The sequence below is a fragment of the Perissodus microlepis genome, chromosome 23 (assembly GCF_051167445.1).
Source record: "Perissodus microlepis isolate ML-2025 ecotype Zambia chromosome 23, ASM5116744v1, whole genome shotgun sequence".
NCBI lineage: Eukaryota > Metazoa > Chordata > Actinopteri > Cichliformes > Cichlidae > Perissodus > Perissodus microlepis.
Genome location: NC_140482.1, coordinates 29888946 through 29915103, shown reverse-complemented (window position 1 = coordinate 29915103; position 26158 = coordinate 29888946). Strand labels below are relative to the sequence as shown.

The 26158-nt window shown below is 40.2% G+C and overlaps 1 protein-coding gene across 2 annotated transcripts; it reads right to left on the bottom strand.

Moving 5' to 3' along the window:
* Positions 1 to 26158, bottom strand: slco2a1 (solute carrier organic anion transporter family, member 2A1). 2 transcript variants are annotated; one of them, XM_084921600.1, is made up of 15 exons: positions 25724 to 26158; positions 16256 to 16393; positions 14989 to 15151; positions 14245 to 14457; positions 13318 to 13416; positions 13096 to 13238; positions 10432 to 10503; positions 9201 to 9258; positions 8902 to 9066; positions 6961 to 7165; positions 6195 to 6342; positions 4101 to 4258; positions 3531 to 3595; positions 2792 to 2912; positions 1 to 2078 (listed from the first exon to the last, which is right to left on the bottom strand). In XM_084921600.1, the coding sequence occupies exons 1-15, from the start codon at positions 25835 to 25837 to the stop codon at positions 1895 to 1897; spliced, it is 2046 nt and encodes a 681-aa protein (XP_084777726.1). In that variant the 5' UTR covers positions 25838 to 26158; the 3' UTR covers positions 1 to 1894. The 2 variants fall into 2 exon arrangements, with proteins under 2 accessions (XP_084777726.1, XP_084777727.1); XM_084921601.1 differs by lacking the exon at positions 10432 to 10503 and having other exon boundaries at positions 2 to 2078; positions 25724 to 26157.

The following is a 26158-nucleotide window of genomic DNA, read 5'->3' as shown; positions in this document are numbered from 1 at the left end:
ATTTGTTAGAATTGTACATTGTACACTTTGTTTACTTATATATAGGTTTTTACCAATCATGGTTTTTGCCAGGCCAATATTGTAAATAAGAATCTGTTTTTATTGGTGTCCCTGGTTAAATAAGGGTTGCATTGACTCACTGCACCATCTTGTGGTACAAACTGGCATGATAAGAAGACGCAGACCAGTACTTGATTTGATATCTTTTAAACACAATACATATTTTGAGAGAGAGAGAGAGAGAGAGCACTGGATATGAAACAGTGGATATGACTGAAGCATACGAGGATATCCAGAATTTTAGTAGGATCAAAAATAACCCAGGCCACAAGGACTTCACTTCATCATCATTTTTATCTGACATTAAATCTACTCAATAGTAGACTTGTTTAATTTTAGCTCAGTCTCTCATCAAGACTTTAATAATTTATGTTCTTATTTCATTTCTGTCTTCGTGATTTGTGTGACTAGTCATTGCACTGCAAACTTCCACCTCCCATCTTTCGTTCGTTTTGTTTAGCCTCAGATTCCCATGGAGCTTTAAGGGCACCTGGAACCTGGAGCCCCACAGCGTGTGAACCATTTCAGCACAGAGTCTGCTCTTTCTTTGTTGCAGATTAAGGTTGAAACAAGTATGACATAGGACTAATGTGAGTCAATATAATAAGAAGGCCGCCTCAGTGACAACTATATACATTTAAATTTGTGTAATATACTGGGATATTTATAATTAGAGCCATTTTGTCATATTTTGTAACTTTTATATTGTGCTATTTAATTTAGTTTAGTTACTGTTCTTACTGTCTTGGGGCAACTGTGACCACATCATTTCTTCTGGGATTAATGAAGTATTCTGACTCTGATGATTCATCTTACATGAAGATAAAGACAAACATTCCCTACCATTTATGACCTGAGCTGTATATTTCTTAAAAATCCAACAAACCAATTGACCTGATGGATTATTCAGCCTTGGAGATACTGAGATAAAGACATACTTCATCCAGTAACACTCACACTTGTTTGCAAGCCACCCAATAACCAAACTAGTGACTACTGTATGGTTAATTCATTTTATTCAGTTTATGAGTAACAGTGCATGTATTTGATATCTGAATATCTGAATATTAATTGCAATTGAAGTGTTACACAGGCTCATATATGAAAAGAGTATTGCAGTAATCACACGTCTCTGTGTATGAGACAATGATCTATAAAAAATATATATACTTAAATATTAAGCTATACAGTTAATTAGATACAGAATATGTTCGCATTGCAAATAGAAACCTGAATAGATTCCTACTGTTCAGGTACGCACAAAATAAAAAAAAAACATTTAGCTGTTGTTCAAAAGTCCTTTCACTGTCCTGGACCCAAGGAGAATGTGAGGTATCACGATGTGGGGCGATCGTGGCTCAAGAGTTGGGCGTTCGCCTTGTAATCGGAAGGTTGCCGGTTCGAGCCCCGTCGTTGTGTCCTTGGGCGAGACACTACTGGTGGTGGTCAGAGGCCAGTGTTCGGCAGCCTCGCCTCAGTCAGTGCGCCCCAGGGTGGCTGTGGCTACAATGTAGCTTGCCATCACCAGTGTGTGAATGGGTGCATGACTGGATGTGTAAAGCGCTTTGGGGTCCTTAGGGACTAGTAAAGCGCTATACAAATACAGGCCATTTACCATTTACAAACTATGTGCTTTAACGTATACTCTGCTGGTCATAACGTCTGAATTACTCCAATCAAAATGCATCCAGAAACATAGAGAATATTCCCCTGTGGAAAATGGATATCCTCTGTCCAACCATTGAAGAACTGGATAGGAGGAGTGGGCCTAAAGAAATTGAGGTCACAGTGCTGGCCCATCTTGACTATGGATTCCTTCCACTGAAAGCTTTACTCAGCGTTTAACACCGCAGCAAAGCTTTAAAAGGTTTGGATCACCCTGCTTCCCAGCGGGACAATCAGAGTGGTCCTTCTTGTCATCTGCCAGACTGTACTCCTCGGTCCGGTGCACCTTCCACCCGAGAATCATCAGCAGAACGATGCCCATGACCTTATAACCCACCTGTAAGCCCAGATACCTGCAGGGAGTCAGATAAGTAATAAATGCATTGCTCAGATTTAGATGAACTGCACACCTGTTTGATATGTATAGACCAGTCCGAAGTGGACGGACAACAAAATCCAAAAGAAAACCAGCAAAATTCTATCAATAAATTTAAAAAAGTCTTTTTGTGCCACTGGATGGACAATATTCTAGTAAAGAGCATCATTTACAAAATGAGGGTATGAATCTTGTAGGTCACTGCCTGATTGGTTCAGGGGTTCTCCCTTTCTCCCACCTGATCCCCTCAGAATTTTGACACAGATGGAATCACATCTAGAAAATGAGCCTGATATCAAGAAGTAGCTAAAAACAGGAAACCTTTCATAGGGTAAAATCTGTTCATCCCACTTGGTGATATGAGCCTTAAAAAGTTACCCAGAATGCACTTTATGATGTTTTCTCCAGTGAATTATCGGAAAACAAATCAAACATTCAGGATTTCAGTGCTTGCTTCTATTGCTCTACAGCACAGACATTATACCGGTGCAGTTTACTGACATGATATAGTAGGCTGAAAGTTTTTAATGTTTCTTTTAGGCTCTCTTTGGTGTCGACTCTCAGTTTTACACAGTGGACACAAAGACATCACAGAACTGTCACTTTCTGCCACCAGTTCAGCTCTGACCACAAAACACAACCTTTGATAACAGTACAAAAAAGTCTGTTCTGAGTGATAAATGTTCTCACCGGTTCCTCAACATGTTGTTGTCATAGTAACCACAGCTAAACTTCTTTTCGCATACAGTTCTCCACCTGAGGCACGATGTGTCGATGGCCATCCCAAAGAGAGCAGGGGCCGGGAGCCAAGCTGAGATGGAAAAAGAGGTCGGGGTTAGCAGGGGTGGCAGCTGGAGTTACTCCCATCATCACACTGCACCTTTTTTCTACCCATAAAATGGCAAATGTGACCTTGATCTTGACAAACGTTTGAGTGAAGACCCATTTGGTTGTCAGTCTATGTAAATTGGATTAAACTTTGACCAATATTATAGGAGGAGTAATGATTGTTGTGAATTCAAATGAATGGCAGAAGCCTCGCCATGTCATACACTTATTGGTCCTTCAGCAAAATGAGCTAAAAATTAAATCAGAAAAGATTTTTAAAACACGGGTGATGAAATTAATACCACTTCCTACTTATTTATGATTTATTAATCTCTTAAAAATTTGCACCATTTGTTAGTTTACTTATATAGCTGGCATAGTTTATTCCTGGGTTCTTTATACAACCATGACCACTGTAGTTTTTATAGAGCAGCAGGGTCTTGGAGGTTATCTTGGACTTTGGGGGCGAATGAACATATAGAAATGTATCATTAACACTATAATTTGTGTTTTAATTCAATATTGCACCATTTTCTTCCCTATAAACTACAAATGTTTCTGGAGCATCAGCCTCTTTAGTAATACGGTAATCCTGTCTTACCCAGCAGTCTCATGAGTAAAAACTGAATTCCTATGGCAAATGACTTCTCATCAGAAGGAACAGATCTGAAAACACAAGAAAAAAATGTTACACGAGCAACATCTGCATTTTCCATTCCGTTTTATGTGGCAGTGATTAATCACTTCATGAACTCTCACACATTAGGGGGTATAGGACACAGATCCGTGAATGTTGTCCTTGGCTTTTGTGTTGCCAATCAAGGAATTAGAGACGGAAAAGCAGTAAAACAAAACAAGAGGTGGAAACGAGGAAGGCGAGGAAACTAACATACCAAAACAGAGAGAAACAAAAGCAAGGAAACCTCAGGTGACACCAGGAAAATGTGAGCATAAGAAACATAAGAAACAACAACAATAAAAATCAAAATAGAGCCCAAAGCTCAACAAGAAGCTACAGGAATATAACATAGAGCCACTGTCCCAATGCAGTTTTTGCAGGTGAATAAATATCTATATAAAAATTCATAAAAAAAAATTGGTAAGTATTTAACAACGTGGACAAGCACACTGTATCGTGCTACCCGTCAGAGGGTTGTAACTTTGAACTCACCTGAGCACCATCATGTACATGGGGTTGTGCGTTAGGCAGGCGATGAGGGATGCTAGAGCGATGACGATTATGACAGGGTGAAGAAAATGAGAGCAGCCATTCTCACAAGGACCTGGTTTGGCCTTAGTGCTGGCAGTACAGCTGCAGTTGGTATACTCCTGTATCCAGAGAGAAAGCAGAGATTATATTTTTTATATTATATTTTATATGTTACCTGTTTGTTCTGATATGCATGTGTCTGTGAAGGTTCTCAGTCATCCAGGTCATCGTAGTCAAAGGAGCTTGCAAAGAAAAGCGTCTGGACTTCTTTAAGTTACTTGAAGACGTTTCACCTCTCATCCGAGAAGCTTCTTCAGTTCTAAGGTCAAATGGTGGAGAGTCCCAGATATAAACCTAGTGGGAGTATCCCATATGATATGCATGGTTTTTGTCCTGTCTCGGATTAAGTTATAATCTTTTGTACAGCTTGTAATGCTGTTATGTTTTGGCTGATTGTTGTTTCCCAAAATTAGAACATCAGCAGGTGATTTAAACGTTGAGAAGGTTAAATGAAATGGAGCCAGTTGAAGCAGGGATGACTCATGAACACCTGAGAATGAGAGGAGCCCCCAGGGCAGAGCCAGGACATGCTGGAGAGGATGTCTCCTGGCTGGCTTTGGAACTCCTCAGTGTGCTCCCAGAGGAGACTGAAGAGGTGGTCTGTGCGTTTCTGCTCTGACTGCCCATGGACCCCATGAATATGGACCCGGATAAACAGCAAATAATACATGGATGAATGAATGCTCTTTCTCACATAAGTGTGAAAAGATTATATTTTTTCAAGAAAAAAACCTGCAAGGCTCTGGTTAAAAACAGATCAAATTTCCATTGATATTCCTGATTTAATCAAACTAAAATACGTAAAAAGAAACCTGTAAAAATCTGAGACATTTCTCAAGAAGATGTTTGAATTCCACATTCAACTTTGAACATGTGAATCCACATCAAAGATGAAATAATTATCGCCTGATTACTGAGCATTAATCCATTAAGCTAGCTGCAGCCAGCTCTGTCTGCGTCTGTGCCTCAGTGGTGGGCTTACACGCTGAGTCAAACTGACTAATGTTCGAATAGCGGTCACACAATCCACCCACTGAAGGATTATTCACAAGCTGTGACGTTTAAACGCTGCAGTTTTTTTCTCTATTTTTAAAACAGCTCTCATTAGTTCTGTGACTAATAAGCATCGATTAGATATTGACTGTGAGTTGCTTTGGTTCTGACTGAGCGAGACTGAGCCTAGACTGGAAGGTACTAGTCAATCAGACACAACATGTCAGTCTTAAACTTAAGTATTAAACTATATCACTACCTCAATATGAAATCCTAAGAACTAAAAGCATTTAAAGCCCTAATTACTTTCCGTTAATCCTTAGCAAATAAACAACCAAACAAAATGCAATGGCTGCCTTACTGTGGCCCTGTGTGGGCACACCCAGTTGGGGTATTACGTGTGGGTTTGCCCTGCCCACAGAGTCCCATAGTTTACCCACAACTACCCACTGTGGGCTCACACGGACATGTTTGCATGAACACTGAAGATTCAACATCCAGGATCCAAGTAACAACAGCAACGTCAAAGTGGCTTTGTTTTACTTTCATAATGTTATACTAAAGTTTTAATCTAAGATACACTTTAGAAAAGCCTAATAAACCTTATGGTTTAAAACTATAACTATAACTATAAGTTAAAACTATAACCTTATAAGGAAATAGTTACCTTGACGAGTTGATTTTTGCAAAGGCTCTCGATGGCATTTTATTTGTTCCCATACAGAGAATAAGAAAAAAAAACAGTTTTTCCCCCTCTGCTCTAAAAACAAATTCATTCACTTACACGGCATCCACATCTTATGTGATTACTCTGCACCAGATAATCTCACAGATTGATTTGGATGATTTCTGGTTGGGTAATTTTTTCCACTTTTATCCGCTCGCCAGTTAAAAATCATGCTGTATTTATACAGCTAAAGAAAACATTATAGCTTCACATAACATAAGCCTATTTATTTTAATCAGCCATTGTGGAAGGCATAAGCAAGAGAAGGCACTGACCCGAATCCTGTGGGTGTTGTCGGGGTCTTTGGTGAAGTTCGTGCAGCCAGCGTGGCACGGAGAGATGTACTCAATGCCGTCGTAGCTGCACACGGGATTAAAGGTGCTGTTAGGACAGTTGCAGTTTGAATAGCAGCTGGGTGGAGACCTGCGGAGGACAGCAGAGCAGCGAGTTAAAGAAAAAGAAGCAGATATGACTGAAGTTTATATATAATCCAGTGCTTGAAGGTGAGGGACTGGATCACAGGTCACTACCATCGGTTCTGAAAGGTGATGAGTGCTGGGTGGTGTTCTTGAGAGCAAACTGTGTTTATAATCCCGTGTAGATGTTAGAGGCAAAAAAAGATGAAAACTCTCAGTGTTTCCATCAAGATGATGACTCAGGAAAAAAATTTATTGGTGTAATCTGTCCAATAAAAACAGACTTGGTAATCTTTAAAAAACTGTAATTGCAGCACTTTGACTACTCTGGCATGTAATCCCCATGCACCAACACCACACACAACATATTTAAGTTTGTTTTAGTCCTACACATTTTGCACATACAAATCTGGAAAGATTATTTTTTATTTCACATCAGATCCATCTTGATATATGTTGATGAGCAGTATACCTTTACCTTTATCTTGCTATTAAATGTAATTCATCTCATTATTTTTATTACTTTGGTTTTCATTTTTTAGCACTTTGAGATTTACATGTAGCATAAAAGATGTTATACAGATTAATAATATTACTGTTATTTCTATAAAACACACGAACTCACCAAGACTGGCTGCTCTGGAAATGATTGACCTCTGAAACCTTCTGTGTTGAACAGCCCATCCAGAACAGAGGGATGTAGAAGAGGGTGGAGATGGTCAGCATCACCACGGAGAAACGTGGGATGGCCTTCAGAGAGAGACCCACCCTTTTCATGATGACCCCGCCAGCCAGCATCCCCACAGCCACAGACGGTAGGTTCACAGAACCTGGGAAACATAAGTTACCGCTAAGTAAAAAAGATGTGAAAATCTCATGATGTCATCTTCCGATGACACCCATGAGCTGAAACCCCCCAAGGACTAACTTTCTCTATGCTGGATCCCGAGCAGAGCCAGCAAAGCCATGTTCCAGCATAAACTGGAGTGGAATTACATTTTACAACAGCTTGAGTGAAACATTTACAAGTGAACAAAGTATTTCTCAGAAGTCTGAGACTGGTTCTCATGTCCAAACTGAGTTGGGACATTTTTTGGCTTTGACAGCTTTTTAATTTGTATTCTTTTTGTTGAGGCTATAATGACTTCAGAGTGACGCAACTTACAGTCATTATCAGACCTTAAGGCGGATTGACGCTGGCACAAACTTCCAGCAACAACATGCGCGCTGCCAAACATGGATGTGCAATTTGAGTAAAACTGATTTGCTTCAGTGCCATTGGTTTCCTTTATTACCGTTTTGAAAATTCTCTTTGGATAAATGAAGGGTGTGATACAGTACTAGCTTCATCCAATGCCAAATGGAGGTGCTTGTTCAGACTCGAACCTGAGATTTTATCAGGGCATGCGTTTGTTTGCCAACATCCTTACAGACAGAGAGGCCAATTTGTTTAAAATAATGAAAACATTTTCATCAAAGAAAAACTGGCAGCTCGACTGCTTTGGAAAGTTGCCATATCACAAGTGAACCTACTCACTGCAGAGAATCGATTAAATGATTTTAGCATGCAGTTTAATGTCACCTCTCCAGAGTTCATAAAATGTTTGAAACATGCCATTAAAAGTGTTCATTATTACTTGAAATGTTTAACAGCTGACACTGAAACAGCTGCAGTAATCTGAAGAATGAGCCAAATGTGGCCTTTATTGGCCGCTGCAAGAGTCTGTATGAAAGAAATGTGAACCTGAGCGGCGAGAGGATGATACACGGACGCCAAAGAGAGGCAGGACTGAGCACACATCAAATCAAACACAGGTACAGTGACCAGAGGCCTGAACAACGAAGCAGGATTTGGACTTATTGGGGTGGCTACAGGGTTACTCTGTGTTTTCAGTGTTACTATAGCAATTCACTTCTCAGCAGTCTAGGTCGTCATGGTAACTTGTGCTGCAGAGCAGGTCATATTCCAGATTAGGGATAAGGTGCAAAATCACCACTTACTGACCAAACGCTTCTCTGGAAAATAGCATCACCATTCCTGGAAGTCTACAGTTTTCTAAGAGCTCTGGATCTCTCAGGTGCATCAGTAATAATACAGATTCTTAAAAGCAGCCTGTTTTGTAGCTTTTTTCCCCATTTCCTGCACTTCTGCCCTACTCGTTGGTGTTGACCTTATTTCATGTAAAGGAATAATAATTTCTCACGTGCCTCTCACATTAGCACTATGGTGCAGCGAAGTCTGTTAACTCATGGAGGACATGGGAGAAAAAGTGCAAACCCACATAAAAGACATGGTCAGCGTATAAACAGGAAAAGATAAGCTACCACTGGGAAGGACAGCGATAGGGAGTCCACTTACAGGAGACATGTAAGGAAAAGCGATAACCAAGTAAAACAGGAAGTTGAACTTAAGTGGACAAATGAACTAACATAGCAACATGAAAGAGGGAGACAAAAAATTAAAATAAACATAAGAAGCAAAATAATGTCCAAAAAACTCAAAGGATAATTTCACCAAATACCAAACGAGATCCTGGAACCGTGACATCTTTACTCTGGTACCTACCAAAGAGCAGGTTGGCATTTGCGGCTGTAGTTGCATACTGTCGCTCCAGATACTTGTTAAGGAACGTAGCAAGCCCTGCAATAACCGACGAGAAGCAGCACTGGGCCAGGACAAGGATCAGGAAAAGAGGGCTCAGCAAGAGGTCGACAAATTTTTTGGGAAAACCTGATCAGACACAGATGCAGATAACTTCAGACACTCTGATTTTTACTCTGGTACCAGTTACTTGTTTTTTGTGACAAAGATACATAAAGCTATCAAACTAACAGATCTTTGCAGTTGGAATGTAACAAACTCACTCTTCAGGAAGCCCAGCAAAGAGTCCTCATCTTCTGAGCCAGACTCACTTCGAGTCACCTGGAAAGTATCGAGTAGCATACAACCATCAACCATTATATGCACAATCCCATCAGATGAGAGCATGGCTAGAACCAGTGGTGGAACGTAACAGGATATTTACTCGAGTATTTTATTGAAGCACAGTTTTATTGTACTTGTAATTTAATAAACTCTTTCTATGTTATGCTGCTTTCTACTTCTAACATTTACTTCTACTTCTTGAATATAGCTCATAATATTGATTTAAAAAGCTTTTCTTGATGCATAAATCCACATTTTTTTATGCTGGCCAATGACTTCCTAAGAAGTTGATTTTTATCACATTAGAGTAATGTTTGTTTGTTCAGCTGAGACTACAAAACCTATCAGAGGGCATGGCATGAAATGGAAAGCATAGTAAAATTAATATTTGCATGATCAGGCCACTTGTTAGTCATGTTAATGGTCTGATGGTGCACTATGCAGGTGTTAGAGGGGAATTTGGCAAGTGTGGGAACCCACCTGGAGGTTCTAGTGAAACACTGCAGAATAGAAAATTTAACTCGAATTATAAATGAGCCACCTAACAATTTCTACTCTGAGCTCCAGTGCATGTGCCTTCTTTGTAGACCGCCTTGGTGCTACTGCTGCTCTTTCTGCATTCTGCAGTATTACACAGATGTTGTCTGAGCTCAACAACTCCTGAGCCAGAAAACACCAAAACAACAGGCGCAAAGATAGAATTTGGCACTTGATGCTGAACAACATCATCAGCTTAAATTGTGACTCCTGCCAAAGTCCTTCTCGAAGAACTGGAACACACTTATTTGGGCAGCTATTTCGAAGCAACAGCTAAATTAGCTTTCGTTTCAGTGTTCAGTATGACATAAATAAGGTTTCAAAAAATATTTCCGTTGATAATTATACTTATATCACCATTCTCCTATAAACTTCAGCTGTTACGTCCCTCTCTCCTAATGTCTCTGCTGCTACCAGGCTCTAATCCAGCAATGATCTGCGCCAGTCCAATATAGTGCAAGTTAACCACAATACTGCACACTGCCCAGTTTAGCCTGCATTTACTGTCCAATATAAAATGTGAAAGTTATTATCATTTAATTTGCTGTCAAATACATAACCAGAATACACTGCATTAGATGTAAGTCTTAAATGTCCAGTTTTATCAAATGCTGCTTGCTGAACAGTCCTTACCTCTGAAAATAATTTCTTATCTTCTTCTCCTGCCCCCTCTGTCATACATCTTTCTCCATCGTTTTTTTCTCCCTGGGAAATACAGAAGCTGTACCTTTAGCTTGCTGACAGATTGGGTGCCAAATTGCACAAAAAACCCTTTATGTGTTGGCTGATATTTGTTGAGCTGTTTCAAATCACCCAACTGCAATTCCCCGAGACTTAAAAAAGAAGTTCGTTCATGCTACAGAAAGTATGTTCATTCCTCTAATTCCTCTAGAGGTAGCAGAAGGACCACGAATGCAGCTTTACTGACTTCTTATTGACTTGCAGCATGGATGCATGGCATTGATGAGGAGAACAAAATGATGCTTGCAGGAAAAGACATATGAAGAGGATATATGAAGATATACTAGAGTTAGACATACAGTGATGGGGTTTGGGTATCTGGAATAAGCAAGGTGATTGTATATCTCTTCTGGCCTGGGAACACCTCAGGATCCTCCAAAGAGGATCTTCAAAGTGTAGCTAGGTAGAGGCCAGTCCACCTGATCGGACTTTGGATAAGCAGTTTAATGAATGGATGGATGAATTTAATGGATGGATGGGTGAGGCAAAAGAGAACCACTGATAAGATGTCCTAAAGCAGTCAAACATGAGTTTAAGCCCAAAGAGTCTTGCTTATAGATTTCTTTCATTTACTACAGCAGCATTTTTTTTAATGTAGAAAAACCGAGACATACTGTTGCTTCTTAGTTAACCATAATAACCGTTCAGCCATCTAAACTGTTCCTTTGTCACTTAAATCCACACATTGTATCCAACACACTCCTAACAGGTGCCAGTAATGAGCCCTGAACTGTCAGTGTCTGATTGGTGTATTTTCATCTTTGTTAAGGGAAAATAAGCAGTTGGTAGAGATCCTCACACGTTCAGTGAGTAATGGAGACAGGGACATTTATGGGAGGCAGCGGCACAAATTCAAACATACAGGAGAGCATATGGAGGCTCCAGAGGATGAAAATCTCATGGGTTTGATCTCAATCTTTCGAGGAGCACTTCAAAGTTTCTCTCTCCTTTCATGCGACATTGTCCTACAACATAAGCCTCTGCGTCTTTGTGCTGCATTCGTGTGACGTGGGAACATTAGACTGAACTGACAAGCTCTGCACAACAGCATTCAAAATCACCCAAAAGCTGTCAAACACTGCAATGAAAAGATTTCTGTGGAGTTTTTGTCTCTCAAAAGAATTAGTTTAGAGCCTGCCCGCTGTTAGTTTGAATCTGCGCGAAAGTTGACGCATCATGTGTTTCAGTGGTTCTCAAACCTCTCCCTTATTATCATGTTTTTTATTTGCATAACTCAACATTCATCCATTGCTTATTTATGATTTATACTGGGGAAAAAATGCTGATGATGACCTGTCAGTCTATTATTGTTTGAAGATTACTTCCACTTTTTGTGTGCAACTTTCAGCTAACCACTTCCCCTCTGTGTCCATCGATAACATTTATGTAATTATGTCTGCTGTTTGCTCATTCCTGTTAACTAAATCAAAAACCGCTGTTGGGAAACTGATGACAGACTGGATTATGAAAGATGCATGTTTTTAAAGGTTTCCAGCAGGGGGCGTCTCCTCTGATTGTAAAGAGAAGTCAAACTATATACAAATCTGTGGGTAAATGGCCAAAGTGCAAACTAGATTTATGACCCCAGTAAAAACTTTCCTGATGAGTTTATGGGCTCTAATTTCATGTTTAAAAAAAACAGGATGATGACTTTGTGAACTATACTCTTTGTGAATTATAGACAGTTGGAGGGCAATTTGCTACCATATGAGTGTCCCCTCAGTTTCACAGTCAGAGGCATTCCTCTGTCCTTGCGTCTGGTTTCAAAACATGCAGAAAACAATCATTTGCTGTGTGAACATGAGAATTCCCGGCAGCTAAGTTAGTTTTAAAAACACAGTTTATGATTACTGACATTTGTCAGATGTTGCCATGGACTAAAAAAAAAACCCAACACAATAAAAAAACAGTTCATTAATGAATATTTACCTCAGAGTGATTAATGTTTTAAACTGGCACAGTATGTTTTAAAGCTTTAAGCTGTGTCAATGTTGTTCTGTAATTTTCCTGCATATGGTTTTATATTTTAGGAAAGAATTATTGTAAAAAAGACTTTTCTACGTCACAAGAGCTCACTAGTAGTTCTAATTTTTTCTAATCATTGTATTTTGGCCCACTTGAACTTCATTTTTTTTAAGTCAGTCAAGTTAAAGCTGGAAGTGAAACTGTGGTTTCGCAAAAAATGAGGGGGCATGCACTTCCTGCTTATCTAGTCATAGATAAGTTTTAGCTTATCTATGCTTATCTAATATTTTTCTTAAAGCATTTCACAAGCGCAGATTTGTATGTGAAATCGCTCCACTGAGGTCACCAAGACTGAAACTGTGCCTTAAATAGTGAAAAACTGAAAGAAAAACAAGAACAAAAAACAACCTGCAGCGCTGACATTAAGCCAGCAGATGTCAGTCAAATGTGACATAGAGAATATTGTCCTTTAAGTGTCAAATCCCTGTTTGCTTCCAATATTTACAGTCACATTATGGATGCTTCTTGTGGACTGCACAGTCCTGACATGTGCTCTGCTGTTTAAAAGACTTCTATAAGAGCGAGGCTTACGTGGTCTTGTGAAGCCATGGTACGTGGGAAGAAGAAGTAGGGGATAGAGGTGAGAACCAGGCAGCCGGTAGAGATGAGCAGGCCCATCCACCAGGCACCGATCCAGCGAGGATCGTCGGGTCTGAGTTGGAGCGCAGCTTCTCCTGGAATTATCGGTGAAAAACGCCGTAAGGCATCCATACCTCTTTAACCCAATCAAATGACTTCCAGACTCAGCTTTACCCAAATCTTTTTTGTTCACGTCCACATAGACCCGCAGCATGACTGAGCCCAGCAGGTAGCCGATGGCAGGCCCGAATACAGAAACTGCAAACAGGATGGCTGTGAATGATAAGAGACGGCAGGTTGTGATGGACCGTTGAGCTGCAGCCAGTCAAATACCTTACCATTTTAAAAAGATTGTATTTTTCCTCTAAAGCCTCCGAACTGATTCTAAAAGACTCCAGCTTTAACCTCCAAGCTATTTTAGCAAGTGGGGTCATTTTTGTACAATATTTCATACGGGAATTTTTTTTTTTAAACGGTTCCATCTATATTTATCCTTCATTCATAACAGATATTCTAAAATATTCGATGGAAAAACGGGGGTTAACCTGACTTATCTCTGTGAATCATGCTGTTATAAACATCACTTTGGGGAGTACATTTCTGACTCAAGGCTTCTGCAGGAATAAATCTTGATATTCAAGGTCTGTTAGCCACAGTTTGATGCAAAGCAATAAAGCATGAGATTTTAAAGGGGAAAATTAGAAATCAAAGCTAATTTTCTTGCAAACGGACATATTTCATCTTTATCAGAGATCTTTATCACAAAGATTTTGAATGACAGCCATGTTTTTCCTTAAACTCATTGTTGGAAGAATTAACACTTCTACTGATGACTCGAGTTTCTGAGTCTACTTGACAGCGTCGACGAGCAGTACTTTAAAATCTAAGCAGCAGCTGGTTTCTGAACACTTCAGTGATCTGATATCATCCTCTAAGCTGTCTGTAGACAGAGTGATGACTTTAGTTTTCAGTTTCACCAACACAAAATACTCGTACTTTCACTCCTTGTGTTTGTATATTTATCAGTTTTTTCACATGAAACCCTGCTAAATAATTCAGTTTAATGTGGTGCCATCAATCTTTGAACTGCAGGTCATTCACCTATGTAGAGAGGGGAATTTGCAGGCCCAGCAAAATCATCAATGTAGGAAATCCCATAGGGCTGGATGGGCACTGATCCGACACCAAAGAGCAGCTGAGCGCTGGCCATGAGCAGCCACAGGTTGTTGGTGTCGGTCAGACGTCTCGTTTCATCACGGTTGCACGACTGTGTGCTGTTTGAGGTGCTCTGCAGGTTGCACATTTCGTGGCGATCTGGTATCAACACACACACACACACACACACACACAGGGTAGAAAACAAAGAAAATGATAGTTAAAAACAGGCCAGAAGGTACAGACGTACTACTTATTTAATTTCCTGGAGCTTCTCTGACCCTCCGCTGACACTCTGTATGACTTTAACTGGGGGCAAAGCGAAAAGGAAGAAGAACATTGTTATTGCAAATGAAATGCCCCAGAGGTAATTGTAATCTTCTTAGCTTTCAGAGAGTGCACAGAGATTATGAATTTCCTTCTGATTTATGCAAAAGTTCAGCTGGAGAGAACCAGCAAGGCTTTCCAAACACATGCTAAAGAACACAGAGGACCAAACAGCAGAAACTTGTTTGACTCCCACTGAGTCCTATGGAGCCTTTGTTAGAGGATGCTGCAACTCTTAAGTAAAGCCTCATAAGTCTTTTGGACATATTTGTACACTTGAAATCCCCCTCAGCTCTGGACAGAGTCACAGGAGGGCAGTGTCAGCGGAGACAGAGCAGCAATGTGTTTATAGCTTCATCTTACTATGTAAAACAGAGCCATATTCATACGGCTGAGACAGGAAGTGAGGCAAAGTCAGCATCATGGCACTGATGGCCATCAGCAGTCCACCGACGCCGATGATGCGAGGACGGTGGACCCGATTCCCAAAGTAGCTCACGAACACAATCAGTATGCTGTTACTGACCTAAGAGACAGAGAAAAAAGTCAGAGAGGAGCCAGAGGAAGCGCCACACCTAATGCATTAAACTCTGGGTGTCACTGTTGTGCAACACTGCTTCACTTGGTGCAATCTAGCACAATTCAGAGGTAATTTAAGGATCCATAATTAGATGTCACTTTAATCTGTATTTGCATTTCATTTATCCAAAATGTGGTCATTTCTGCTGAATTTTTTGCACACAACTTGTATAGCACTGTAACTGCAGTTGGTGCAGTTCAAAGTGCTTCATGGGGGAAAGCAACATTTAAAACACGTGTGTGCAGTTTGTTTGTTGTGTTTTCCTCCCTGTCACTTCCTGTGTCTTCTGTGCTGTTCCCTAAGCTTGCCTCTTACTCTGCACACTGATTTCCAGGAATGCTGAAGCTATTCTCTGCTGCAGGAGATGATTGGTTGGTATGGGGTCATTTTGTCTTATTTTGATCTCTTATCTTTTGGCATTGTACTCCGATAAGAAGCGAACAACATTAATAACACAATGTTAAACCTGAAGCTGCTTCACTAAGCCCCTGACCCTGCTTCGTAATCCAGATCTCTCGAGACAGAAACAATCACAACAGTAAAGCTCCATGTAACTGAGAGGAAGTGCAGAGCTGGGTGATAATTGTCTGAATTTATCACTTTAATGAGACTACACATTACACATAATCTTTTGATCTGGCGTTACTGAGAAAATATCCATCAGAGCAGCCTTAAAGAAACCAGAAGAAGATAAGCTAAACTCATTCTTCATGGAGTATCGCCACAGACAGAAAAATGTGGTTTATTTGTGACTGTCTTTGACAAACAGAAAACATTTATATGTGTGTGAAACATTTAAAGCTCACTGGAGTATAAAAAACCCCCAGAGTGACCTCTGCGCCGAGCACGTACAGAAACAATCTCTCATCACTCCTGACGCCTGCATTTGCAATAAAACTGTTCCAAAATACTCGAGTCCCACTCGGATTGTCAGGAAGTGTGATTTTGATTTGTTGCTTGCACTTCAGTTCCTCCTTTGTCATTGGTATCCTTGAAATAAAGCTATCATGATCCTACACTGGATGAGGGTAAGTTATTGTTGGCTCCCACCTCGTGCAGAGAGGAAATGGTTCCCGAGGAGTAGCTGCTGAGGCCGTAGCGTCTCTCGATTGTGCTGATGGTGCTCTTGAAGTAGGCGCTGTACAGCAGCTGGGACAACTGCAGGAGGCCGTGGCAGAGCACGAACAGCTAGGACACAGAAGACAGGTCATTTTAGTTTTTCGGTTATGTTCGTGAAATAGTGGAGTGTGGAAATATGCAGGAGGAAAGATAAAATGTGCAGCAGTGAGGGATCTGTAGCTGAAACAGGGTGAAGTCATAAATGTCAGCCGTGTCAGCTACTCTGTAGCAGTTTCAGCTGGCACCATCACAAAAAGCCTAAAATAATTAGTCTTAGAGGATTAAATTGTTTTTAAGAACACAGAACAATTCAGAGGAAACACATTTTCACAAAAGGCATCTCCACTTCTGAGTACACACTCATCTGCACCACATTCCTTAAACTCCTTTCCAAGTATTACACAAGGCTTCAGGCACACCAACCAAAGACTTTGCAGACAGTTAGCCTCTTTCTGCAGGTAAAAGTTTGTGTATTCTAACCTAAGAGCAAAAAACAGGTTATATTTTTAACATCAGTTAAAAAGTTTATTATATACAGTCAAACATATGGCCTGCCAAAGCTCCCAGTCCTGGTTACTGGATGGTTTTTGTAAAATGCGAAAAATTGCAAAGAAGAAGGGATTAAGCTGTGAATCAGATTCATTATATGAATTACAAAAGCATCACATGCGGCAATGTAAATGCGGTATAGATTTTTTTTTTTAAGAACATTAAAATGATTGAAAATGTCCTGGAATGAGATCCAAGCCTTCACATCATTTTCTTAAAGTTTTAATTTCTATACTGTGGTTAAAGCCTGAGGAGCCGTGCTGCTTTCTTTGCTTCGCTTCAGCAGTACGTCTTCATAATGTGGAAAATCTCAGACATATTATTTTGTGATTGATTTTCATAAAATATCTCAGCCTGTTTATGACATGTTTGCAGAATCTACTAAAAATGTATAATGTTTTCTGCTTTGTTTTTAAAATGTTATTATGCATTTGTTTTACTCCACTAAATGAGGTTGTAATGAGGTATGAGTTGCTAAGTTTTAGGTTTCTTAATGATTCCTAGAAATCAAAAGTAAAGTTGCTAGACTCATGATTTGATTTTTTTCTGGAAAACGGCATGTCTGCACTGCAAAAGCAGTAATGCATTAGCGCTTCCTTGGAGCTCCAGACCGCAGCTCCAAAAGAGGAATGAAATCACTTATCCGGTGACAACATTTTGGGATCGTTTCAGGAAAACTGCTTCATACTGCGTCTCCATCTGGTTGTGGAATTTGTCCTCCAAGACTTTCTCTTCACACCCAGATCAGAGTCGCCCCCTGGATGGACTCCCAGTGATCTGAAAGACGAGTGACTTGCTTCTCTGTGTGTCAGAAGGCTTTCACAGACGCACTGCTTACTTTTTGCTCCGGGGGCCATGGATACTGCATTGAAGATACATGTTGAGATTAGCGGTGAATTTACTATGAAAACAATGATAAATCCCAGCTTTCAGCGTGTTTACCAGCTGCCAGCTCGTCTGAGGGAGAATAAACTCTGCATTCGCCTCAGAACAGTTAATGCTCCTATTAAAGCTTGGCTTTATGGTTGTTTAGCACACACAATGGATCCTTTTACACGGTTGATAATATTTCATCTTCATTTTCTATCAAATAGGCTTCAATTACCTAAGTGATTTGACAGCACCTATCTGCACAGGCAGGCAAAAAACTTCTTTTGACCAAATTAAAATGTTTCAGGTCAACTTTGACCTCATTTTGGCATTTTAACAAAGTCAAATTAAAACAAATGCAAGAGACAGATCTCTGGTTCTGTGCAGGAAGCAAGTCTACCAGGAGCAACATTTTATCTTCAGTTATTGGAATGCCAAAAAATTAAAGACATGTCCAGTTAATCCTGTGCAGTGTTGCATTCTTTTTAAACCGTGATATGATATGCATACACAGCCACAGATTAAAGAAGCTGCATTTTGTTGTCCAGGTAAAAGTCTGGCGATTAAAAATCTCTTTTGCAAAAGAGACCAGGCCAGGCTGGCAGCAGTCATCACCAATAAGCAATCAGAAATGATCAAACAAATAAACACAAGAACAGTAAATGTAACTACACACAACTCCAGATCATTCCCAAATAGGTACCAAAGACAAAAGTCAGTGTTTCAAATGAATTTCAGAGCTGATTTAAGTTCAAGAGTAATATTTCAACTCCTTCTGTAGATTATTTTTGGAGGGAAAGGAAAAGCTGGGGGGCGGGGGTTGTTTCTTTTTTTTTCTTGTCTAATTTTGTTCTGACTGGAGACAAACAGAGGGTCAGCTGTACTGATGACAGTTTTAACACACAAATGTACACAGACCAGAGAAAACCAGCTCAAGCAGAGATTTATATATAAAACCCAGCCAGTGGGAAAGTTTGGGGACAGACAGAGAGAAGTAAGCACAGTAATTACCCTACAGTTTTAGACAATCCCCTATGAACAGCATTCAGTGAGAGTGAGAAGGAAGAACTCCCTTTTCACAGGAAGAGACCAACGCCACCAAGCTCAGGGTTTATGGTCATTTTTTAAACAGGTTAAAATGGCATGAGAGCTCATAGATGTGGTTAGCTTTAAGGATGATATTTTTTGACTGCAACTGTGTTTAGAAAAACAAAGACGTGCTTTTTTTGGCATTAAATATCAACACAATCAGCAGTTAATTAAATGTGGCAAATGTTTGTGCACTCAATTTCAATATTCTCATCCCTGTACTTAGAGAAAGCCTAGAGAAGCAACTTACGGTGGCCCTGAGAGGCCAAACGGACTGCAACTTAAGAAAACACCAGCAATAAGAAAAACGCTGCAAAAGCACACAAAACACAACGTTGTTTTCGTTTTTCGTCTTTCTGTTTTGTTTTTTTCCTATTTCCGTTGTCGTTTTTCCTATTTCCGTTGTGTTTTGTGTGCTATTGCAGCGTTTTTCTTATTGCTGGTGTTTTCTTAAGTTGCAGTCCATCTGGCCTCTCAGGGCTACCGTAGCAACTCCTTTACATGCGCAACAAGGTCAGTCTTGTCACTGTCAGTTTCTATATATTTTACTTTAATGCCAAATCGCAGTTTGCGCTGGCACAATACATTAGCAAATCTGTCACATAAAGAGCAGATAGTAAAATAAAGGTAAAGAAATCAGGCATTTGCTCACGTGAGGAGAAGAAAATGTTGGACAAAGTCTTTTCAACATGTGGTTTAAATGACAGATTCTGATCTGTATGTTTAAACGCATGGACATGGCTTTTTGCCATTTTTAAAAAAAACAACTGAGATTTTCCTCCATTCAACTGTGTAAATTGGAAGGATTGTTCTACTGAAAGGGAAAAGAGCAGATAATTGTGTCAGCTGCATAAAAAATTAATTAAACTAAAAAACTGATGTTTGTTAAAAGGGGAACTTTTTACAAACTTTGAGTATTTGGATTCTCTGAGCATTATTCATTTAGTTCTCCTTTTTGAACACTTTTAGCTCTCTATGATTGGAGGTCATTGTCCCAACCTTCAACCCTGCTGGGAAGGGAAGAATTGAGGGAAGTTCACTCTTGAATTCCAAAAGCTTTTATTTTCATGGACACGGGTTGTGGTTATTTTGTTCTTATATGTGTTCTAGTCAAAAAAAAAAAAAAAAAAAAAAAAAAAAAAAGAGAGAAAAAAAGGGGGAAATAAAAGGAAAAAAGTGCATGAAATGTGTACAAACTCTCTGAGGATACTTAAAAGAAAGTATGTGCACAGGTCACCTCCCCTTATTGTGAAACAAACATAAAACAGATTTTCTGCACAATAGCATCGTGAACAAAGGAGCGCTGACATTTAAAGCAGTTCTGAAAAATGTGCTTATTCTCCAGTTGAGTAAGACTGATATATTACTCATATATCAGTTTGTTAAATATACTGGAATGATGCATTCAGGAGATGGTTTAACATTTTCAAAACTGCACATTCAGCGCTGACTGCCCAAGCCTCAAGTTTTAGGCCACGCTTCAAAGTGTGCACCAATCCAAGAAGTAGTCTAGTACACAGCCTCCTTAAAACCTGTGAATACCAATGGCTGTATAAAAGATACTTGCATGTTAAAATGCCAAACTTTATAGTATAAATGAACACGGTTCAGGTTCTATTGATATTTCCCCCCTTCATAACAACACCATAGCTCTCCTAGGATTTTATTAAATTTATTAATTAGATTAATTAGCAAATATCTGCAGGTGATGCTCCAATACAGTCCCTGAGTTCTGTTTCTTTAAAATTTTAAAAATTTCATGTCAAAATTAAGAAACTGAACGTTTCATTTATTGCGAATGGTTGCAGTACCTTCACAGCCCACAAGGGGGCAAATGAAAAAAAAACTTCGGTATTTCACCTCACAGCAGAGGTGTGCAACTACAGGCCTCAAAGGCCGGTGTCCTGCAGGTTTTAGATGCATCCTTGATCCAACAAAGCTGATTTAAATGGCTAAATGACCTCCTCTACATGTCTTGAAGTTCTCCAGAGGCCTGGTAATGAACTAGTCATTTGATTCAGGGTGATATCTAAAACCAACAGGACACCGGCCCTTGAGGCCTGGAGTTGGACACGCCTGCCTTTTCGTTTAGAGCTTATTGCGATGACTGCTGTCGTTATTTGGAACTACATTCAAAAAGCCGTATTGAAGTACCAGTATATGTGCCAATATGGCCATTTTTACTCTCTAGAAAACACTCGGCTGCTCTCTGGTGTTCACCTGCGTTTGCAGTTTGTGCTAATCCGAGCACAGCATCACATGCAGTAGACATGGCAGCTGTGCTTGTCTTCTCACCATACCCTGATAAAGAAATACAATGCGATTTGAATGTGACTCAGCCACAGAGGCGAGCCTCATGCTCAGGTATAGTGAGGCTTTCCAATGCTTCTCATGCTCCTGATCATGATGTAAACACTATATGCCCCTGTGCAGAAACTTGGCCCAAACGCTGGCAGAGCTATCCTTAAAGAGAGGTTGACGGTGTCACCTGGGTGTAGATTCCAGGTGTAGCTCAGGAGGACCTAAGAAAACAAGCAGAATGTGCTCTTGAAGCTGAACAAATAGGGAGCGGAGCGTGGTGCAAATTGTAGCTGTATCAAGGTAAGATGGATGGATGTGATTGCTTCGTGTTAAGCCTTTGTTGACCGGAGAACAAAGAGCACAGCTTTATAACTTTTTAGTCGTTTGATGTTAGATTGGAGGACAACAGCTATTCAAAGCTCTGGCGGTACAGTCTAACCGAAAAGGCTGCAGGAATGATTTAGAAACAGCTTTCTGACAAATGGCTTGCTGCTCCGCTCATGCTGAACTGCTCCCATTGTCTAAACATAACACTGCACACCTTTGAAGTTTAGGTGCATTCTCGCAAATTTCACTGTGTAGTCTCAGGATGATGTGAAGACACCTGCAGGACGAGCCTCGCTGTTTCACTGTCCTCCACCCTGCTTATGTTTGCTTGGCTTCAGCGGAGGAGGGCTTTAAAGTGAAGATAAACAGGGAAAGATTTGCAGCGGCCGGACCCACCACAGGCGACGTGAGAACATCGAAGGTAAACACTCAGAAGATTCTAAACTCAAATAAACGCTCTCCCTCTGGAAAGCTAAGAAACTTCCTCCACCCCCTCAGGCTTCCGAAACCTATTACTCATATGTGTCACTCACACGGTGAAGAAGAGGAGTCATTTCTCTTAGAGTTTTGAAAGCAACCACCAGTGTTTGCATTAATATTACTCACAACTCAAGAACAAACTGTTTTCCTCCCATTACTGCCGTAAAGGGAAGAACAACTGCTCCTTTTGGCAAGCGTTCAGGCAACAATTCTCCTTCGAGTCAGTGCTTTGAGCCTTTTAATAGCAGAGCCAAAACACATAACAAAACTGGAGCTGGATGCAGATTCCGAACACATAAAACTGCTGTCAAAAGGGATCAAATGAAGTTATTAGTGATGGAAAAACAAAGTTGTCAGCATTCTCTTCTGTCAGAAATTTATCTGAAGCAGAAACACGATGAAATTTCCACAACAAGGATCCGATTAGCAAGTGAGAGAAAAAAAAAAAAAAAAGAGCTTGTGCTCAGGGCGCTAAAACTGCTTCCCAAAGTTTGGATGACTGAGTGACAATCAAACAGCAACCTCTGAGCCAACAAAGGCCTTATATCAGGGGTGTCGAACTCCAGGCCTCGAGGGCCAGTGTCCTGCAGGTTTTAGATCTCACCCTGGGTCAACACACCTGAATCAAATGATTAGTTCATTACCAGGCCTCAAGAGAACTTCAAAACATGTTGAGGAGGTAATTTAGCGATTTAAATCAGCTGTGTTGGATCAAGGACACATCTAAAACCTGCAGGACACCGGCCCTCGAGGCCTGGAGTTCGACACCTGTGCCTTATATGCTTTAGTTTAGTCTTTGCAGTTCCTCTAGTGTCCACTAGAGGCTTCAAAAGTGAGCCAATCCTCGATAAAACCCCACGTTAAAACTTTACAGCAGATATAAACATGTTTACAGTCTGCTACAAGAAACTGTTTTAATCTCTGCATTGAGTTTTTTTTCCCCCTTTAAAGCATCACAGAAGCATTTTTCATTGTTTCCATGATGGCGTCATTTTTCAGCCCCAGAGGTTCGCCTTTGGTGAGAAACACAGGCGGCCATGATGCCTCCTAGGCGTCACGTCACCAAACTGGCATCCCTGAACTGGCCCTGTGGGCTGTGTTTGTGCTGTGGGGGTTTCTTTTGGAGCACTTTTAATGGAATCAATGCCTGTTAGCTTCATCTAATAATCTGGCTGTAGCAACACAGTAACTTCCAGCTCCAAAAAAAAAAAAAAAAAAAAAAAAACCAACAACAAAAAGAAAAACACAATATAGTGGCCAAAACTTGTATACTTTTTTTAAAAAAAAATATTTGTTGCTAAAATGTGAAATAATTGTTGGCCCATAGTTCCCACGTTGCTGCCAGTCTGTTCCAGTATTGATGCCCCTTGGCGCTCTTTTACCAGTAAATCATGATTTCATCCAAATCTAAAACCTCATTTCCACTAAATAGAATTGTGACATCTCAAAATTGCTCACAACAAAGGTGGACTCGGTTAGGTCAATGGCTCTTCCAGTTACTACCACAAATAAGAATTGACTGACAGATGCAACCACCGTGGTTCATCCCAACTTCTTCTGCTGCTTTATTTCTATATTTTTAATAATAATGACAAAACAAGCAAATAAGGTGCTGAAGCATCTAAAATGTGGAAGTTCAAAACTAATGGGTGATTTCCAAAAGCTGCATCCATCATTTACATACAAAAGGCTGCAGTATCCTGTACTATAAGTGAATAAAGAAAGGTTAGTGCTTCATTTCTTTTCCATATGAAAGGACTGAGAGCTGCTGTCAGCCCCTGGTCCTCACTTTGAGAATCTAAATTAGTCAAAGCTGAACATCTGTCTTTGCTTCTGCAGGTAAACCAAACCTAATTTTACTTTTTTAATTGCTTTTTAATCGCTGAGTAATCTTTTTAGTTTTCCCTCCACACACCTTTCATTTAATAATCTGTGCTTGATTCTTCTGACCGTGGAGAGGTCCACACAGGTGAGCACAAAGCCTCCTGGGAATGTTTCAGGTTTGGTTCATTATTTTCAGTTGTGTTCTTTGTTACATTTCATCCATGTTGAGTTTAGACTCTGACTGTTGTGGATGTGTGATGTGGTTTTGGATCAGCAGTAACAGCTGGACTTAAGGCAAGTGTGTGTCTGTACATGTTTACATAGCTATGTGAGGACAGATAAATTGGAAGTTTACTATACTTGTGGGGACCAACAGTTGCTTATGAGGACAAAGTGCCCATCCCCACAAGTTTGAGGGCATTTTTGAGCCTCAAAATGTGGTTTTAGGGTCAGGGTTACAGTCACAGTTAGGTTATGGTTAGGTTTAGGCTAAGGATTAGGGTTTGGCATTCATTTGGGATGTTTAGGGTAAGTGGCTAGGGGAAGCATTATGTCAATTAGATGTCCTCACTAAGATATGAAAACGAGTGCGTGTGTGTGCGTGCGCGCGTGTTTTAAAGGTTGTTTAAATTCTCAGTCTCTGTCAAACATTACACTGTAAAACACTCAGATTTAATTTATGCAGAATTTGATGAACTGCTTGAAAACATTAAATAAGAAATTTTGAAGCCTTTGACTTCAGTGTGTAATGCTACCTTGGGTTGCTTGAAAGGTGCTTCATAAATGAGTTATTATTAATATTATTAAGAATAACATCCTTAACTAAAGCTAAAAAAAAAAAAAAAAATCTTTAGTCTGACCATCTTAAGGTGGATCTTTGCTTGAACCTGTCAATGAACTTCGTGAAGTGAATTAAACTTAAATGATTTGCAGTTGGTGAATTAAAGTCCCCAAAACTTTGTAAAAATATAAATTCATATAATATTATCAGACTTATACATCTAAAACTCCAAAGCTCCCTCTTTTAACAACCTATCAAAATATATATATCCAAATGAAAAAAGTGATTTTTTTATTTATTTATCGCTAAACACATTTTACACGTTTGATTTAAAACAGAGTCCTTTAAGGTTTTCATTCTGAACTAGATGAAAGTGCCTAAAATTAGTTTATTTAATTTATAATTAATTAATATAATGCATCTTTTACGTTAGTGGTATTAATACATTTACTTTATTTGCACACTCACAGTAAACAAGTCTGTAACTGAGACTTTGCACTTTACCGTGTTGGATTCCTCATCGTTAACCTCCCAAAGTGAAAAGGGAGAAAAATGTTTGATTTATAATTACAAAAATTAAAATCCCTTCCTGCCTTGGAAATAACATTTGATTTTGGCGGGGGTGAACTTCAGTTTGTGCGGAAAGATTAGAAACACGTTAAGATGAAAGCGGCAAGTTGTTCCCTGCAGGTCACCTCCAGCATCATCAGCCCAAGCAGCAAACACTGCATTTAAATCTGATTTCAATTAGCTCAGATTGATTTTTTTAAATTATTATTATTATTATTATTATTTTAGCTAACAAGAGACTTATGACCACATTATGACCGATTTTATCTTGTTTATCTCAGGTGAAGCTCGGTTTGCGCTTAGGCAATCCTACCCAGAGGGCAAAATCCTTAAGTTATGGAGGGAAAAAGGTGAAATGCCCTCAGATTAAACCTCCACTTGAAAATGCCACATTTATGTGGCTCATTGTGTTTGCCGCGTTAAGGTGCGGCTGCTTTCATGCACCCACAGGTGGGTTCACTGAACTCAGTGGAGAACAAAGTGGAACGCTCCCCTTGAAGCCGAAGTAGAAACTCAGTTTGTGTGCGTAAAAGTCGCAAAGTCGCGCACTCCTCTAGGATAAATGCGCACACGCTGCGTCCTCTGCGCAGTGCCAGCCGGTGTCTCACCTTTATGCTGCAGCGGAGCGTCCTGGGCTTCTTAGCGTCTCTGCGCGGATTCGCGTCCATCGTTTCGGCTCGGGGCTCCACAGTGAGCAGAAAGGCTTCCTCTCCAGGTTTCATGTTTGCGTCCTCCCCCCGCTGCTGTGTGCGCTCTCTTTTCTTTTCTTCTTTTTTATGCCCGTCGCTGATGATGTAACTGGACTCAGCCCACGGCTCCACGCGTAAATGTTTTGAAACTTGTGAAAAGGGAACAGGTCTGAGTCACGGGGCGCAGCGCTCACCTGTGACAGTTGAACTGTTTGTTAAAGAGCGGAGTCGCCGGTGTTACTCACCGCGTTATTCACACGCAGACGGGCTCTAATGTGAGCAGGAGTGTTTGTCAAGTATCCAGCGAGCCCCGTATTGTTCTCCAGCAGCTCATTACGCGCGGTATGCGCCACT